This window comes from Palaemon carinicauda, chromosome 15 (genome assembly GCF_036898095.1).
Source record: "Palaemon carinicauda isolate YSFRI2023 chromosome 15, ASM3689809v2, whole genome shotgun sequence".
In the NCBI taxonomy this organism is placed as follows: Eukaryota; Metazoa; Arthropoda; class Malacostraca; order Decapoda; family Palaemonidae; genus Palaemon; species Palaemon carinicauda.
Genome location: NC_090739.1, coordinates 46,579,368 through 46,598,075, shown reverse-complemented (window position 1 = coordinate 46,598,075; position 18,708 = coordinate 46,579,368). Strand labels below are relative to the sequence as shown.

Sequence of the window (18,708 nt, the reverse complement as noted above, 5' to 3'; positions counted from 1 at the left end):
GGGCAATGATGACCTGTCCAAAAAGTTTTATTCCTTTTTACTGACAATTGCGTGAGTGTGTAGGAGAGTACTGGAGCGATGGCACACAGGATGATACTGGTGCTTAATATCTGCCTGGAGAGCAGGCAAGCGCTGGTTCTTAGGCACGAGCTGGTACATTGGATCTGCGAGCCTTGACTCTTTGGCAAGAGCTGGCGCATTGGATCCGGGACCGTAACTGCGCATGAGGGCGCAGGAAAGTGAGGAAGAGCGCTGGCGTGCAGTAAGACACTGTAGTTTTGTGCATTCTCCCTAGAATGCACCGAAGCGTGTGACTGGTTGCGCAAGGGTGGGTGCATTGGCGCGTGTGTGAGAGTACTACGTGGAGACTGTTGGCGCGCGCGTGCAGAAGACCATCGGCGTCCACACGCAAAAGACCGTCGGCGCGAGCACGCGCCTAAGGCCGTCGGCTCGCGTGCGTGGTAGACTGTTGGTGAGCTCACGCGCCCGCAAGACTGTTGGCGCGCGTGCAGGAGACCGTCGGCATCCACGCGCAGAAGAAAGTCGGAGCGCACGCGTGCAATATGCGGGTGCGCGGAACTGTTGCCACGCGCAAGAGCATTGGCGCTTGTGCGCTTGTTAAATCATCGGCGCGCGCGCGCGAGCGCGGGGGAGACCATCGGCACCCGCGCACGGAAGATCGTCGGCGCGCGCGCGGAAAATCATCAGCGCCCGCGTGCAGAAGATCGTCGGCGTGCGCGAGCAGAAGACTGTTGGCGCGCGCGGAAAATCGTCGGCGCACACGCGGGAGGTCATAGGCACCCGCACGGGAGGTCATAGGTGCACGTGGGCGCGCAAGACTATTGGCGCGCGTGCGGAAAATCATCGGGGCGCGTGGGGAGACTATCGCCACCCGTGCGTGGATGATCGTCGGCGCGCGTGCATGCAAGATTGTTGGTGCGCGCGCGGAAGACTATCGGCGCTCTCGGAAGACTATTGGCGCTCGCGGATGACTATCGGCGCGCGCGTGCAAGATTATTGGCGTGCGCGCGGGAGACCATCGGCACACGCGCGCCGAAGATCGTCGGCGCTCGCGCGTGTAAGACTGTCGGGGAGCGGGCGCGGAAAGATATCGCTAGTAGGTTGGCAGGTCAGCTGGTAGGATGACCACTGGCAGGACGATCAGGAACTGGGATGTGCCCTTTTTTTAAAAAAGGGCAAGCATCCACCGGTGGGGACCGTAAGCATGCCTGCGTTAGAGTCCAGGACCGAAGTCCAAAGGACTTTGTTGCAGCACAAGGTTGCACTGGTAGATTGGTAGGTCAGCTGGCAGGACGATCAGGAACTGGGATGTGCCCTTTGGAAGGGCGATCATCCACCGATGGGGACCGTAAAAAAGGTCCGTGTTAGAATCCAGGACCGAAGTTCAAAGGACTACGTTGCAGCACAAGGTTGCGCTGGTAGATCGGTAGGTCAGCTGGCAGGACGATCAGAAACTGGGATGTGCCCTTTGGAAGGGCGAGCATCCACCGATGGGGACCAAAAAAAAAAAAAAGTCAGTGTTAGAGTCCAGGACCGAAGTCCAAATGACTACGTTGCAGCACAAGGTTGAGGTCCTGGTAGGTCTGCTGCGCTGGTTTGCTGCGCTGGTAGGTCTGCTTGATCGTCGAAAAGAGGTGTTTCTATGAGTGGCCTCTCTCGTGAACGAGAGAGGTGAATACTTCGTAGAAGAGACTTGAAGACACCCATGAGAGCCGGTGGATCAGCAAGCTGACCTTTAACAGTAGCGATCCTCCGAAGAGGAGTCTCTATGAGTGGCCTCTCTCATGAACGAGAGGTGAATACTTCGTAGAAGAGACTAGAAGACGTCCATGATGATGCCACGTGATGGCCGGTGGATCAGCAAGCTGACCTTAACAGTAGCGATCCTCCGAAGAGGAGTCTCTATGAGTGGCCTCTCTCGCGAACGAGAGAGGTGAACACTTCGTAGAAGAGACTTGCCAAGACCGTGCTCCGCCCCTGAAGGAAGAGAAACTCAGCAAGGGGGGAGAGAAGTCTGGGCGAAGGCAGCAACAGCAGTCAGAGGCGATGAATTTATTAAGATGTGGGAAGTTCTCCCTCTGAAGGGAGAAACAACCTCACACCTGGGGAGGAAACTTCTCTCGGAAGGGAAGTTGTCCAACCCCTAGAGGTGAACCTCCTTTAGCGTTCTAAGATGATCTGAAGTGTTGGTCATGTTGTCACGTTTCTATATAGCGTCCATGTTTCACATGCATACAGGAGCGTGGAGAGGACTACTGCCCTGAACACCATTATTTTGGTGGTCATTGTCAGTGCCTGGTTTTTAAATACGCGGCAGTTGAGTCGGCAAAAGGCGGAGTGGGCTGCTCTGATCCTGTTCTCCACGTCCTTTTTGCTTGTGGGAGCTGATGTTAGGATGCTCCCTAGGTAGGAAAACTGGTCCACCTGTTCTAACGGTTGGTCATTCACTGTGGTATTGAAGTTGGGGAGCATCAGTCCTGGTGGATGTTGGACGAGGGTCTTGGTTTTGTCTGAGTTGACTTGCATCCCAAAACGTTCGTAGGCGGAGTTGTATGCATCAGCTAACGACTGCAGGTCCTCTGCCGTCTGACCTGGGGTGGCATTGTCGTCAGCATACTGCAGTTCTCGCACTGCACACAAGGTGGTCTTGGTTCTGGCGCGGAGTCTAGCGAGGTTGAAAGCGCCTCCATCCATGCGGAAACGTAGGTCGACTGAGGGTGTGTCTGGGGGAATCTCGTTGAGCATTGCTGCGGTGTATAGCGAGAAACACGTCGGGGCCAGAACACAGCCCTGCTTCAGGCTGCCGTTGATGGGGAATGGGTCTGAAAGAGAGTTCTGGTGGCAGACTCTCCCAACCATTCCGTCATGGAGGGCACGCACCAGCTTGACAAAATCGGGTGGGCAGCCATATCTTTTGAGGACAGCCCACATGGCAGGTCGAGGTACTTTGTCGAAGGCCTTTTTCAAATCCCAGAAGATGAACATTATGGGCTGTTGTTGTTCGAGGCTCTTCTCTTGTAGTTGTCGCACACAGAAGATCATGTCTATGGTCCCGCGTGAAGGTCGAAAGCCGCACTGGGACTCTGGCAGGACGTCTTCTGCGAGAATAAGGAGGCGGTCAAGGAGAATTCGAGCGAAAATCTTACTCGCGATGCTTAGTAGTGATATTCCCCGGTAGTTGTTACAGTTCTCCCTGTCTCCCTTCTTGAAGATGGTAATGATGTTTGCATCGCGGAAGTCACTGGGGGGGGTCTTGGTCTCCCATATTTTCAGTATAAGGAGCATCAAACGGTTCCTCAAGCCGGAACCACCGTGAGTGAGGAGCTCCAACGGGATGTTGTCTGGCCCTGGGGCTTTGCCGGGCTTCATGCGCTGCAGGGCCTTGTTGAAGTCGTGGATGGAGGGTGGTAGTGCCATCCAGTGACGGACGGGATGCTGCGGGGTCATTCGCAGGAGATCGTCTGGGGTGTCTACTTGGTCATTGAGGAGGTTCTCAAAGTGAGACCTCCACCTGGCCAGGATGCCCTCGCTGTCGGTGATGGTCGTGGCCCCATCCGCGTCCTTCAGGCTGCCCACTGATGACCGTCTGGGACCGAATATTTCTTTTGTTGCTGCATAGAAGTTGTGCAGGTCACGTTGGTCAGCGAAACTCTGTATTTCTGCAGCTTTTCTTTGCCACCAGGTGTTCTGGGCTTCACGGATACCTCTTTGGCAACCAGCTTCAGCTACCTTGTGAGCACATTTGTTAGCTGCTGTTGGTTGGTTTTCCACAGTCAGGCGTGCTTGTCGTTTGGTTTCAATGAGAAGAGAGATGGTAGCATCATTCTCATCAAACCAATCCTGCCGTTTCTTGGTGGTGTAGCCTAGTGTTTCCTCCGCGGCACGGGCCATGGCGTTTCTGAGGGTGGTCCAGTGGTGCTCGACAGTGGCCTGACCCACAGGGTCTGCGAGGTATTGTTCGCAGGCCTCCTTGTAGTTCTGTGCCACCTGTGGGTTGCGGAGCTTACTACAATCGATTGTAGTAAGCTCCTTGGGAAGTACAGTAAATGTATTTCCTATAAGAAGTGCTCAGGTTTGTATTGTGTAAGATCTATTTACTTTTTACCCACTAACTAACTGCTTTTTTCCTTTGGGGTGTACTTGGTGGAAGAAAAAAGGGTTAGAAGTGTTACTAGCCTGGGCACACAAATGAGGGTATATGGCCGATCAAGAGTAGTTGGAAGGTATGCAACCAATTGCAACAAGAAGAGGGATCGGTCACAAACAACCATTCGTGCAAAGAGCCACGACTTGCGATCGTTTACTTATGTCAGAATACCTTCTTAAAAACGTGCGAACTCCAAGTAGTAAATCTAGCATAACTCTACTGGAAGAGCAAACTAGAAAAATAAGAGCTATTGAACAGTGAACAATCGCTAAATAGATCAGCAATAACAAGCAAAAATGGAAACATTGAGTTACTACCACTAAAGAGTTATGGGGTCCTTTGATTGGTCAGACAGTACTACATTGGGTCCTTCTCTCTGGTTACAGTTCACTTTCCCTTTGCCTATACATACACTGAATAGTCTGGCCTGTTCTTTACAGATTCTCCTCTGTCCTCATACACCTGACAACACTAAGATTATCAAACAATTCTTCTTCACCCAAGGGGTTAAATACTGCACTGTAATTGTTCAGCGGCTTCTTTCACCTTGGTAAGGGTAGAAGAGACTCTTTAGCTATGGTAAGCAGCTCTTCTAGGAGTAGGACGCTCCAAAATCAAACCATTATTCTCTAGTCTTGGGTAGTGCCATAGCCTCTGTAACATGGTCTTCCACTGTCTTGGGTTAGAGTTCTCTTGCTTGAGGGTACACTTGGGCACACTATTCTATCTAATACTTCCTCTTGATTGTTAAAGTTTTTATAGTTTTTATTGGACATGTTTATTTTAATGTTGTTACTGTTCTTAAATTATTTTGTTTTTCCTAGTTTCCTTTCCTCACTGGGCTATTTTCCCTGTTGAGGTCCCTGGGCTTATAGAATACTGCTTTTCCAACTAGGATTGTAGCCTAGTAAGTAATAATAATAATAATGATAGAAACGTTCTGAAAATGTTTGCATCATCAGTTGCGTGGAAACATTCCAAAGCTCCTCGCATCGTTGTGTCGTTCCAACATTTGCTCACCAAAAGCAAGAGCCAAAGATTGCAGTCGTGGATTGTTGAAGGAGAAAACAGCAGAGCGCTCAACCTATTTTAGTTTCTTTATCCTTGATGGCAGGATGGCAAACTCCATTTCTTCCAACAGAAGAGAAAAGAATGGGAGGAGTTTCCTCCTACCAAACAGTCTTAGAAGACTATGCATTTAAACAAAAGAAAACGGTTACCTCTTTGTTCCTTTGATCTTCTAACTACCTTCTTGAGGCAGATTATTCTAATGTACGAACAAATGTTCATACAAAAGCCTATATATATAAAATTTTCAAGAAACCTGAATGGGAGTGAAGAAACAAAGAAACAAATGAAAAAAAAACATGATCCCAATGTAAGGTTGATCTGCTGCCATGTGAATGCTAGGTGAACGCATTACCACTGTCCTAAGAAGGGGCTGAATTCTAATGTTTCTTTACTCTGGTAAGGCAAGTGCTTCATACAAGCATGCCGAAATTCGTAATTGTACACTTACGAAAATGAGAATATTAGATTCGTAATTGTAAATTTACAAAAAATGAAATATTAAAATCTAAAGCAATTTGTATTTTCCCCAAAACAACTAAATTTTAGCCCTGATTTGAGCCATCTGAAAAATTTCAGGAATCCTTAACATGCAAACCTTGGATTTTTAGTGAGAGAGAGAGAGAGAGAGAGAGAGAGAGAGAGAGAGAGAGAGAGAGAGAGAGAGAGAGAGAGAGAGAAATCCTCCAGTAACCTTCTTTGTTGCTCTGCAGCAGAGACTCAGGCTCTAAAAGGAATTTGCTTCCATAAACACTCTCTTAAAATGTGAACGCCAGATGGCGTACTCATAAATGCATACTATCAACTATCGCAGGTACAACAATTGAAAAGGTTTTAAAGGCCGCTCATGAATGGCAGTGGCAAGGGACAGTGACATTGCCCTATCAAGCAGGACAAATACCCTGGAGTTTGACCATATATGCATATGAACAGCACCCAAGCCCCCCTCTCCACCCAAGCTAGGACCAAGGAGGGCCAGGCAATGGATGTTGATTACTCAGCAGATAGACCTATAGGCTTCCTCAAACCCCCATCCTTAGCTAACAAGGACGGTGAAGTTGCAGCGACCAAAGAACTTACGAGTTTGAGCAGGACTCAAACCCCAGTCAGGCAATCACCAGGCAAGGACGTGTTATTAAACAGACCCTTGAGCTCTTATGTTTTAAGAGTGATGTGAACTCTTAGGTCTAAGAGTGACTTCAGTGCCCAAGTGGTAAAATAATATCACTAATTCTAGATTCCTAACTCCTCATGCATGTTAGGTGCCTAGTAAGACAGTCACTAGCTCAAGGAACATTCAAGAGAGAACAAGAGCTTGGATAAGCCAAACGACCGCCTTGAGCGTTGAGAAACACTCTGCGATCACCTTAAAGTGAATGCTGAAAGTGTAAGACGCAACAGAATAGCGATCTGCCACAGGTGTGCATGCCTGGCTTTTGCACTCTACCCCAGCACGTAGAGAAAGCTCAGAATAGCGCGAGCCTGGATCGTTCTGGGATCCTGAACTGAGTCACAAGCCTGGGTCGCGAGGCATTGAGAAATCGCTTGCTTTAAGCAAAACTCTCATGTGAAAGGATAGCTTTCCCCTTTGGCACCATGATCTAGGTTTGTTGTGAGTTTCGATCCCATTGTGAGCCTGGGTCGCAAAGCATTGAGAGATCCCTTGTACAAGCGAAACTCTCAGGTTATAGGATAGCTTTCACCTTTGGTGCAATCAGCCAGCTGAGACAGCTTGCCAAGATTTCCAGGGAGCTCCAAAGAGCTAGAACACTCTCACATTGGAACGCGAGGACGCTTATGAGCCGCCTGGATCGATAAACTACCAAGCTAAGACAGCAGATCTCAGTAGTGACTATGTCTACTGAACAACCCCGAAAGCTCAGTAAGCTCAGAGGAAGGTTATAGCAAAGCATATCCCTCAAGTGGAAGGCGGGCTTCTGCTTGAGTTTGCTGAGAGGTAGGTTGTAAAGAAAAATGATATTTTCATAATAAAATAAATTTTTGAATATACTTACCCGCTGGTTATATAAAAGAGCTGAAGTCCCTGACGCCAGGGCAGAAAATTCAAATCTCGCGCTATCGAAGATACGCCAGGTGTACCAACCGCACCCTAGCGGTAGAACAGGTGGAACTACACACCAACTCCAGTTCTTCCATGCCTCATAGCCATACCATAGGTAGTCTCTAGAGGGGAGGAGGGAGGGTGTTAAATTTATATAACCAGCGGGTAAGTATATTCAAAAATTTATTTTATTATGAAAATATCATTTTTAAATATAAAACTTACCCGCTGGTTATATAAAAGAGCTGATTGACACCCCTTGGTGGCGGGTCAGAGACAGCTACATACAGAAAATTCACTTAAGGGTTACATACAATAAACTTAAGCAGTTCTCACCTGATAAGGAAGCTGACAGCAATGATACTCTGCCTCATTTCGTCCGCTATCCTTAAGAGATCCAGTAATCCACTCGGGCTGAAAATCTCTAGGAGCTGTCAAACGGTACAAACACCTATAACATGACAGGACCTCAACCAATACCCTTGTTCCGGGTGCACTCAAGGAACAAAATGACCACCTAGCCAAATCAAAGATTGCGGAAGACTGACGCCCAATCTCCACAAACAACCATAAAAAACGAGTTCCAAGAGATAGAAAAGGGGTATTAGGAAAAAAGGGAACGTAGTGGTAGATCATTCACCTACTATCGCATTAGCAGCTATAAAAGGACCCAACGTAAAAAGGTCCTCATAGCGAGTCTGAACATTCTTCAAATAATGGGATGCAAAAACAGACTTACTTCTCCAAAATGTTGTATCCATCAGACTTTGCAGAGAACGGTTCTGTTTAAAGGCCACTGAAGTCGCTACCGCTCTGACTTCATGTGTCTTGACTTTGAGGAGCCTCTGATCCGACTCATCACACTGAGCATGAGCTTCTCGAATCAACAATCTAACGAAAAAAGACAAGGCATTCTTGGACATGGGCATCGAGGGTTTCCGAACTGCACACCACAGAGCGTCTGAGTTACCTCTCAGATTCTTAGTTCTGTCCACATAACAACGTAGAGCTCTAACTGGACAGAGAACCCTTTCCAATTCATCGCCAGCCAAATCCGAAAGGTTAGAAATCTCGAAGGATTTGGGCCATGGTCGAGAAGGGTTTTCGTTCTTGGCCAGAAACCCCAGTTGCAAAGAACAAATGGCTTTCCCATTCCGAAAACCAATGTTCTTGCTTAAAGCGTGAACTTCACTAACTCTTTTCGCAGTGGCGAGGGTAACTAGAAAAAGGGTTTTCAAGGTTAAGTCCTTAAATGAAGCCGAGTGTAAAGGCTCAAATCTGTCACTCATGAGAAATTTAAGGACAACATCCAAATTCCAGGCGATGGGAGCCGTTTGAATCATCTTGGTCGTATCAAAAGACCTAAGTAAATCTCGTAGATCCTTATTATCAGAAAGGTCTAGGTTCCTGTGTCGAAAAACCGTCGCCAACATACTCCTGTAACCTTTAATAGTTGATGACGAGAAGTTATGCTTAGTTTTAAGGTCCAAGAAAAAATCTGCTATTTGGGAAAGCGATGTACTGGAAGAGGAAATCGCGTTAGTTCTACACCATTCCCTGAACAACTCCCACTTGGACTGATACACCTTGATGGTTGAAGACCTTCTTGCCCTTGCAATTGCCTTGGCTGCCTTCTTCGAAAATCCTCTAGCTCTAGCGAGTTTTTCGATAGTCTGAAGGCAGTCAGACGTAGAGCTCGGAGGTTTTGATGATTTCGGGCCAAGTGAGGTTGTCTGAGAAGATCGGGTCTCATGGGAAGGCTTCTCGGGACATCCACCATCCATTCCAGTACCTCTGGAAACCAGCTCCTTGACGGCCAGAACGGAGCTATCAGTGTCATTCTGGTCTCCTCGTGTGAAACGAACTTCTGAATCACTTTGTAAAGGATCTTGAACGGAGGAAAGGCATAAACCTCCATGTGTGACCAGTTCATCAGAAAAGCGTCTATGTGAAAAGCTTCGGGATCTGGAACCGGAGAGCAATAACACTCTAGTCGTTTGGTCTTCGCGGTGGCAAAGAGATCCACGAGAGGTCGACCCCATAACCGCCACAGACTCTTGCAGATGTCCGGGTGCAGAATCCATTCCGTGGAGAGAACCTGACCTTTCCTGCTGAGTCTGTCTGCGCTCACATTGTTGACTCCCTGGATGAACCGCGTCAAAAGAGTCACCTTCCTTTCCTCCGCCCAGATGAGGAGCAGTCTTGCAATCTCGAACAGAGGCCAAGAGTGGGTCCCGCCTTGTTTCGCAATATAGGCCAGAGCTGTCGTGCTGTCCGAATTGACTTGGACTACCTTGCCCCTGATCTGCTTTACGAAGCCGATGAGAGCCAGATGAATAGCTAAAAGCTCTTTTTGATTGATGTGGAGAGAGGTTTGCTCTACCGTCCAAGTCCCCGAAAGTTCCTGCTTCTCTAGAGTGGCTCCCCACCCCGAGTTGGAGGCGTCGCAACACAACACGAGGTTTGGGTTCCTCTGAAGTAAAGACAAGCCTTCTTTCAGTCTGGGCTCGTTGTTCCACCATTGAAGATGAGACTTGATGGAAGTCGAGATGGGAATGCAATCCCTGTCGAGGCTGTCCCCTTTCTTCCAATGGCGGTTGAGATGAAACTGAAGAGGACGCAAGAACAACTTCCCCAGGGTCACGAACTTCTCTAACGACGAGAGAGTCCCCAGAAGGCTCATCCAATCTCTCTTCAGGAACGTTTGTACTTTTAGGAGGGCTGCTTGGATTCTCACCGACGACGGAAAAGCCCGAAAACTCCGACTGTGAATCTCCATCCCCAAATAAAGAATCTCCTGGGATGGAATGAGTTGTGATTTTTTCGAGCTCACCAGGAGACCCAGTTCTCTGGAGAGATCCAAAGTCATCTTGAGGTCCTTCAAACAACAATCGGCTGAGGAGGCTCTTATCAGCCAATCGTCCAGATACAGAGAGGCCCTGATTCCCCTCGAATGCAGCATGCTTGCCACGTTCAGCATGATCTTGGTGAACAATAGAGGAGCCGTGCAAAGTCCGAAACAAAGAGCCCTGAACTGGAAGACCTTGTTTCCGTCCATGAACCTCAGATAACGTCTGCAGCTGGGATGAATCGGAAGGTGGAAATAGGCATCCTGAAGATCTAAAGAGACCATCCAATCGTCCTTCCTCACAGCTGCCAGAACTGTTTTCTGAGTCTCCATGGTGAACGTCGAGTTTTTGACGTAACCATTGAGCACACTTACGTCCAGAACCGGTCTCCACCCCCCGGAACTCTTGGGTACTAGAAAAAGGCGGTTGTAAAACCCCGGAGACGTAACATCTTGCACTTCCTCTATTGCTCGTTTCTCTAATAAAAGAGACATCTGTAGAAGCATGGCTTGTTTCTTGGGACCCTCTCTGTATTTGGGCGAAAGATCCACTGGATCTGTGACTAAAGGAGGATTGGTCAGGAAGGGGATCTTGTAGCCTTCCTTTAACACCTGGACGGACCAGGGGTCCGCTCCATTCCTCTCCCAAGCCTCCCAAAAGTGAGTCAACCTGGCCCCCACTGCTGTCTGAAGGAGAGGGCAGTCAGACTTTACCTCGGCCGGACTTGCCCCCTCTGCCTCTAGGTTTCCTTCCTTCTGGTTTAAAAGAGCCTCTCCCAGAGGGCTTCCCACGAAAGGACTGAGGACGAAACCCAGAAGAAGATTCCTTAGGTTTTCGAGAGGAGAAAGACGGAGGCAAAACTTTCCTAGTCGAATGAGTAACTAAGTCATGTGTGGCCTTCTGAGTGAGAGCAGTAGCCACCTCGCCCACTAATTCCTGAGGAAATAAAGAATTAGACAAAGGCGCGAAAAGAAGGCCTGTCTTCTGATAGGGAGACACTCCTGCGGAGAGGAAGGAGCACATCGTGGCCCTTTTCTTGAGAATTCCAGCTGTAAACAAGGCAGCAAGTTCGTTGGAGCCATCTCTCACACCTTTGTCCAAGCAGGACATCAAATGAACCAAACCACTAGTGTCCGTTTCCGTCATATCAGAGACCCTCTTACTCAAAGCCCCCAAAGCCCAGTCCAAAAAATTAAAAACTTCGAAGGCCCTGAAAAGACCTTTAAGCAAATGGTCGAACTCTGGAATGGACCACCAAATCTTCGTCTTCCTTAAGGCAAGACGACGAGAAGCATCTACCAAACTTGAAAAATCCCCTTGGGCAGACGAAGGAAAACTCAAGCCCAACACTTCACCAGTCTCATACCACACACTAGATTTAGAGGCTAACCTAGCGGGAGGAAAGGCAAAGGCCGTCTTGCCAAAAGCTTTCTTGGAGTCCAACCAAGAACCCATTAACTTCAAGGCCCGCTTAGAAGATCGAGAAAGAACCATCTTGGTGTAAACTGGAACCTTAGTAGCTTTACCTAAGATGAATTCAGAAGGCGGAGAACGAGGGGCCACAGGGGTAAAAGAATCCGGGAAAATTCCAGTCAAAATAAGCATAAACTTGCGAAGGTCCACAGCATGCTGATAATGCTTCTCCTCCTCATTCTCAGAGACTTCCTCAATAGGATTATCCTCATCCGACTTTTCCTCTGGTTCGTCTTCTGGCAGTGCAGCAACAGCTGCAGCCTGAACCGAAGGAACAACGTCTGGATGGGACTGCCTGTCAAGGCCAACATCTGAGTCAATTTGGTGGGGAGAAGTAGAAGTAGATTGATGCGAAACACGGACATGTAGACGATCATCCTCAACCAACAACTGCTTAGACCGCTTAGAATTCAACTGTTGTTGAACAGAAGAACGCTTGAAATCAGAAGGTAACTGTTGAAGATCGCCGCGAGGTCGCGTAAAGTCCGAGGACTGTTGCTGCGAGCGATCAAAGGAGTCAGGATGTCGCCGCTGTAAACCAATGTTTTGACGCGCCGCGTCCAAAAGTTGTTGCCGCGGGCGATCCACTACTTCAAATTGTTGCCGCGTCTCGTCCACTTGTCGACGCCGACGCTCTTCCCCGCGACCAGAAAACGCAAACTGGTCAACCAAAACTCTCTGACGCGACTCATCAAAATCAACCTGGCGTTGAACACTGTGAATGGGAGACCGTCTAAGTGATAACTCGTCAAGGCCATATACCATCGAACGTTTGTGCGATAACTGGTCTGACATCGAACGCCCAGACACAACGCCAACACTTGGTTGATAAGAAGCCATCAACGAAGAGAGTTGTTCCTTCATAGACAAAAGCGCAGTCCATTTCGGATCAACAGAACTCCTAGAAGGAAGATTCGCACTAATGTCACCACGCATTTCAGGGGAAGAAAGCCAATCCGATGGAAGAGGAGGTGCATGAATAGTTACAAGGTCCGAATCGGAAGGAATCATATCCGCACGAACACGGTGATCTGAACGTTTGGCCGGAGTGCAAGCGCTGGGAGAACGGAAACGTTCCGGTGAACCCCACGAACTACATCCTGGCCGCACAGGCGATTCCCGACGCTGTGTGTTTTGACGCGCCGCGTCCAAATCAACATGGGAGCGTTTAAGCGGTCTCGACGCTCGCCGCCAGATCTCACTCCCCGACCCTTCATCGGAAGACGGGGATAACGTATGAACCTCACCTTTCCTACGATGAGGGTGAACGACCTGAGCTACGGCAACAGGAACGTTCGAGGGGACGTCTGCACGATTGATGATGCTTCTCGTTCCCTTAAGCCGTTCGACATTACTTCTCCCATGGGTTCGAGAGCTCGAAAGAGGTCTAAGGCTAGGTGAACGACAAGATCGTGCCGACGCACCCTCCGCAACACTAAACACATTATCAACACTTGTCACAACACCGAGAGAGTCACGATTCTTCGGTACCACATCAGACACTCGAGTCGACGCACCTTCCGCAACACTAACCACATTATCAACACTTGTCACAACACCGAGAGAGTCACGATTCTTCGGTACCACATCAGACACTGAAACACTTTCCACAGTTCCGATAGGATCACGGTTTTTCAATACCTTTAACTCTGAAAAGATAGTATTTCTATCGGCTGCTAAGGACTCAACTTTCTCACCAAGAGACAAAATAGCAGTAAACATGTCCTTCATAGTAGGTTCCTGATCTACCACCACAGGGGAAGGAACAGGATTAGGAACAGGTAAATTAGGTAAGGTTCTATCCACAGATCGGGAAGAACTACGCCTAAGTCTATCTCTCTCTAATCTCCTAACATAACGATCGTAAGTACCAAAATCATCATTAGTTAAGGAAAGACACTCATTACACCTATCATCTAATGAACAAAATTTACCCCTACATTTTACACAAATAGAATGAGGATCAATAGATCCATTAGGAAGTCGTGTACGACAACCCTCACTAACACACCTACGCTGAGCAGGGGAGGAGTCGGCCATTTTAAAGTTAACGTGAGAGACCGACAAGCAAAAAGTAAGGGAAAAAACAATAAAGAAAATCTCAAACAAAAAGATTTCAAGATAAGAACCAAGGAAAATTAATCAACGATAGCTTAAACTCAAAAAAGAACGTTGTACATCACCAGACAACTTCCCAAGAGAGTAAAAACACGAGAGCGAACTTCTGTATGTCAGTCAGCTATGACGGCAGAGAGAAGAACTGAAGTTGGTGTGTAGTTCCACCTGTTCTACCGCTAGGGTGCGGTTGGTACACCTGACGTATCTTCGATAGCGCGAGATTTGAATTTTCTGCCCTGGCGTCAGGGACTTCAGCTCTTTTATATAACCAGCGGGTAAGTTTTATATTTAAAACTTCCCGCATCGCTATACAGTATGCCATTTCATCGCTGACCAAGTCAGGCAATCGGATTACGAAGCAACCGGCTTCCAATAAGCGAGCCTGAAATTGTTGAATCAACATCACTCGCTATAACTTGTGTTGCTCGCATGTGTCTGCCGATGGATTGGCATACACAGACGAAAACAGGCTTCCTCTTGAAGGTTCTCTGATCCCAAGACTTCAGGGAAGTCTATCTCTTAGGAGATAAAGGTAAGTGTTCACCTTTAGCCGACCTAAAAATTTAATGGAGCCATGATATTAATCAATTCTCCAACTCAAACACAATATTCATGAGATGGTAATGCGTCATACCAGGAATAAAACCAAGAGTAAAAAGAAAAGATTCATTTTGAAAAAGCCAGCAAACTTGGAAGGAGTTGTCTGAAGAGTCTTCAACCTCGGCTGAGATCAAAGTGAAGGTATGAGTGAGTGGGAGGCGGTGCTTCTCCCTGCTATGACCAAAACGATTGTTGACACCTCTTTGAAAGTTTTATATCCATATGCCAGGTAAGATTTTTATTTTGTGAAAGAACTAATAATACATTTCTAAGTCTGTATACAGGTAACTACTTTTACATATACTTAAATACTACACAAAATAACAACATTGTACAGTATCTTTTGAGCTTTAGACTGCAAATAGGATTAATTAGTAATAATATAATCAAATCATCCTAACATTAAATGATAAAGGTAGTAGTATAAGTCAAAACACTTGTATTAATCTTTAAAAAACAAACCTGATTTCTTTCCATTCCCTCTGGTCCTGCAGCCCTACGCCGCTTTGACATCCCCATTGGAGCATATACTGGGTGTGGAAGAGGGTGCTGGAAACTCTGATGGTAGACTCGATGTAATAACTGATGTAGAGAATGCTCTAAATCATGCTCATGCTTATATTTTGAAGGTCCCAAACCATTTACAGTCCCCGGACCTAGAATACCAGTACTACTTCCCACTACAGTGTTGTTACTGCTTCCTGCTTGGATCTGATTATTGGGCTTGGTGCGATTCCTGCATGAAAGTGAAGGATACTGTAAAATAAGACTTAAGAAGCTGAGGCCATATCCATTTCTTTGGCAATTTGCACAATTTAATATAAAAAATTCCTTATGCTTACAGAGAATGAAGGTCTTTATATACTAATTGTGATACTGTATTACAATACAAAAGGTACACTGGAAAAATATGAGTGTGTAATAACACAGCAAGTGATGAATACGTCAAAATAAAAACAATCCCAACATTGAAATAGAGAAACTAAGCAAGTGCAAATGAAAAGGTTAAACAGAAGTTATGTAAAACGAACAATAAAATGTACAGTATACGTAAACCAACATTACGACAATACTTGGTTTAACCCTTTTACCCCCAGGCTCTTTGGAAATTTCCAACCCTTAACCCCCAAGGGGTTATTTTTTCCCCAGCACATTTTGCAGTATATTTTTTTTAAATTGCTCTAACAGCCTTAATTTTTGTCATAGAGAGGTCAGGTTGGTCTCATTCTCTTGGAAAATGCCTGAATTTTCTCAAAAAAATTATCAAAAATATGAAAAAAAAAAAAATTTTATAGCATTTTTTTGCAAGGACGTACCGGTACGTCCATGGGGGTAAAGGGATGAGTTTTGTGAAACGTACCAGTACGTCCTTTGGTGGTAAAAGGGTTAATATATCTAGTAAAATTTTTTACTATGATACTCACTCGAGTCAGATTTCTAATATATTTGAAACATGAGTTTCCCACCTTAAAATAAAAATTTCATAATTTCTCTCAACATGGAGTTTCTGGGCTTGAACCTGTGCCGGCCAGTGAATAAGCTCCTATTAGCACTTATTCTTAGGTAATTTACTGCTAAATATACCAGAGAAAAAATGTAAAGGAGTGCTAGGTTGACTAGCTCGCTCACCTATTGGTGTCGGTATGGAATTGGGCGTATAATCCAGAGGTCCCGCACCATTTAGATTCATCCACGACAAAGACCCCCAATAGAGGAGAGCCGTTCAACCTCACTCGGCACCACCAACTCTGCATCCGCTCAGAACCCAACTCCTTTTTAGCACGCCTGTGTGGTAACCCGCTAGTTTGTGCTCTCGTGTTTTTGCCATATTTTCCTTGGATTATGGCTTCTACATCGGTTTCCCAGGAGACACCGTCTAAGTTAAGTACCAAGCTATGTTTTGCTGTGTTTTGAGCAATCTAGATCGTTTAATATTTAAGTTATAAGAGTTTATTCTCTTCGATCATCTCGGTCTTGCTCGATTCCGCTTACGGTTGGTACTCCTGTTTTGAGAGCTTTTAGTTTCACTCGCGGTGTTATTAAGTGTATTATTTTTATTATTAGTTTAATTTTATATGTTTTATAGTGGATATTCATTATTTAGCGTTTAGAGCCCTTGTGGCTCATTTCTAGGGCCGATATCAGATTACGTATCGTAGGTGGCTTGCCGACCTTCGGCCATCAGGTTGTTGTCCTTCGGGATTTATTCATTATTTCGCATGCCTTGCCCTAATTTTTTATGTGTATATTTATATATTTTTCAACGCTATTACTTTTATAATGAATATTTGTGCTTATTACTCCGTATGATCTGTTTGGTAGTGTTTGGGGATCGTCAGTTGGTAGCCCTGCTGCTCCGTGTCACGTGATCCTCCCCCAAGCTCCCCCTCTCGCTAGGTTGGTGGCTAGGCTTCTCTCCCCCCTCCCCTAGGGGACCGTTGCCTTCCCTTCCTACAGAGGGGGTAGTTCAGTGTTTATGGACTTTGTCCTCTCTCCGGGTGTCCCGGTGGTTTTGTCTCTGTCTAGACTGGTTGGCCACCGGTCAACAGAGTAGGAATCCCGGTGCACCCTATTTTATAATGTTCACCTATCACACTTTTATTTATGTTATACGAAAACCTCCGGGTTCTGTTGGTGGTTCTTATCTACGGTTCCGCCCCCCCCCCTTATTTTATAACAGTTACTATGATTATATATGACAGATCACTACCCCGGAGTTCCTATATGTATTAGTTTATGGATGTTCTTTTATATATCCCGGTCCGGGGCTTAACCTCGCTCCGGGAAGTCAGACACCATGTGTGTTAATTCTTTGTTGCATCCTTCTTTATGATCCCGGCTCGTCCGGAATGAATAGTTATACTCTAGTCTTAAGTTAGACTTATGTTTAGGCCCGGGTCCTCCGGACCCGCCCCTACTTAAGAGTATTACAGTTAAGCTCTAGTCTTAAGTTAGACTTATGTTTAGGCCCGGGTCCTCCGGACCCGCCCCTACTTAAGAGATTACAGTTTCTCATATACTATTCTTTTTATAGATGGTTCATTGTCAGACGACGGCCTGTGCGGCTGTTCTTCACCAGCCTTGTGGCCATACGGTGTGTAGGTCTCACGCCCTCTGCGGAGTTCAGCTGGAAGACATCGTAGTCTGGCATCCTGATAATTGTATGGTCTGTTTTGACCTCATTACCACCCTTGGATCTGATTCGGTGAGTCCCGTTGGCTATGTTGTCTTTTCTAATTATTCTTACTTTTATTTGGTATACATACACTATTTAGTAAGATTTCTATGGTCTTTAAGGACCTCCGGGACTCTTCCTTTCTTTAATTCCCACTATTATTTCAGGCATCCCCGGAGCAGAAGACTGCGGCTCGGGCCACACTGAAAGTGTGGGTTGGGGGATTTGCCCGAAATGTGAAATCAAAGCAGCCTTACGTCCTCTCTGAAGACTACTGTGCAATGATTTACCCTAATGCTAAGTCTTCAGCCGCTGTGGCTAGAGCTGTTGCGGCACCCATCATTGCCGACATTGATGCCACTATTTCGGGATTCATCGATCAGGACCAAGATCAAGATACCCCCGGAGATCTGGAAGACAATGTTGCCTCCTTGAACTTGGATGTGGAACCCATGTTGTTAGATGATCCGGATGCAGGTAGGGTGGTAAGTGAGGCAGGTGTTACCGGCGCTGAGATTCCTATCCTCAGCCCCGCTCTTTCTTCTTCATCTGATCTCTCTTCTTTTCATGGTTTTTCTGGGGACCGCGATTCGTCTCACCGATCACACCCGGTTCCCCCCAAAGATAAATCTAAATCTAGAACTTTGCCAAAAGCTCGTAAGCCCCACAAGGCTTCCCATGGTTCTAAAACAAATACAAACCCATCATCTAAGGCTTCCGGCTCCTCCTCTAAGTCTCACGACCCGGGAGTACAATCCGCCACTCCTGCTCCTAACCCGGGCCTTTCCGAATCAGCCATGCTTCGCATTGTGTCAGAGATGCAATCTAAGATTGTGTCAGAAATGCAGGCCAAGATGGACACGATGTTTTCTAACATTGGTCAGAGACTTGGGGCATTAGAGCATGGTGCTCCGGAGCGAGTTCAAAGCTCTCTCATCCCGGATGCCTCTAAGCTTCCTCCGTTTACCAAGAATAACCCTTGGCGCATGGCTCTTCATTCCCCGTTCTCAGACGGGATGTTAACGTTGGAAGGTCTTGGTACTCGTCCACTAGAGGACTTTGAATTCTTTCCTCCTGGTCTCGCATTTCCATTTCATGGTTATGCCAGGCTTACCGAGGAAGCTCTGGTTCGGCTGGATAAGGTCCCTAAAGAGACCGTCATTTTCCCAAAGGAACAAGCCCAATCTGTTTGGGC

At 46.8% G+C, this 18,708-nt stretch overlaps 1 protein-coding gene across 1 annotated transcript in view; it reads right to left on the bottom strand.

Annotated features, from left to right (window-relative positions):
• Nucleotides 1-18,708, bottom strand: part of MED17 (mediator complex subunit 17) — a 162,954-nt gene that overhangs the window by 26,198 nt on the left and 118,048 nt on the right. Inside the window, exon 7 of the mRNA XM_068388378.1 lies at nucleotides 14,801-15,074. Within this exon, the coding sequence (XP_068244479.1) occupies nucleotides 14,801-15,074 (274 nt within the window). The remainder of the gene's footprint in view (nucleotides 1-14,800; nucleotides 15,075-18,708) is intronic.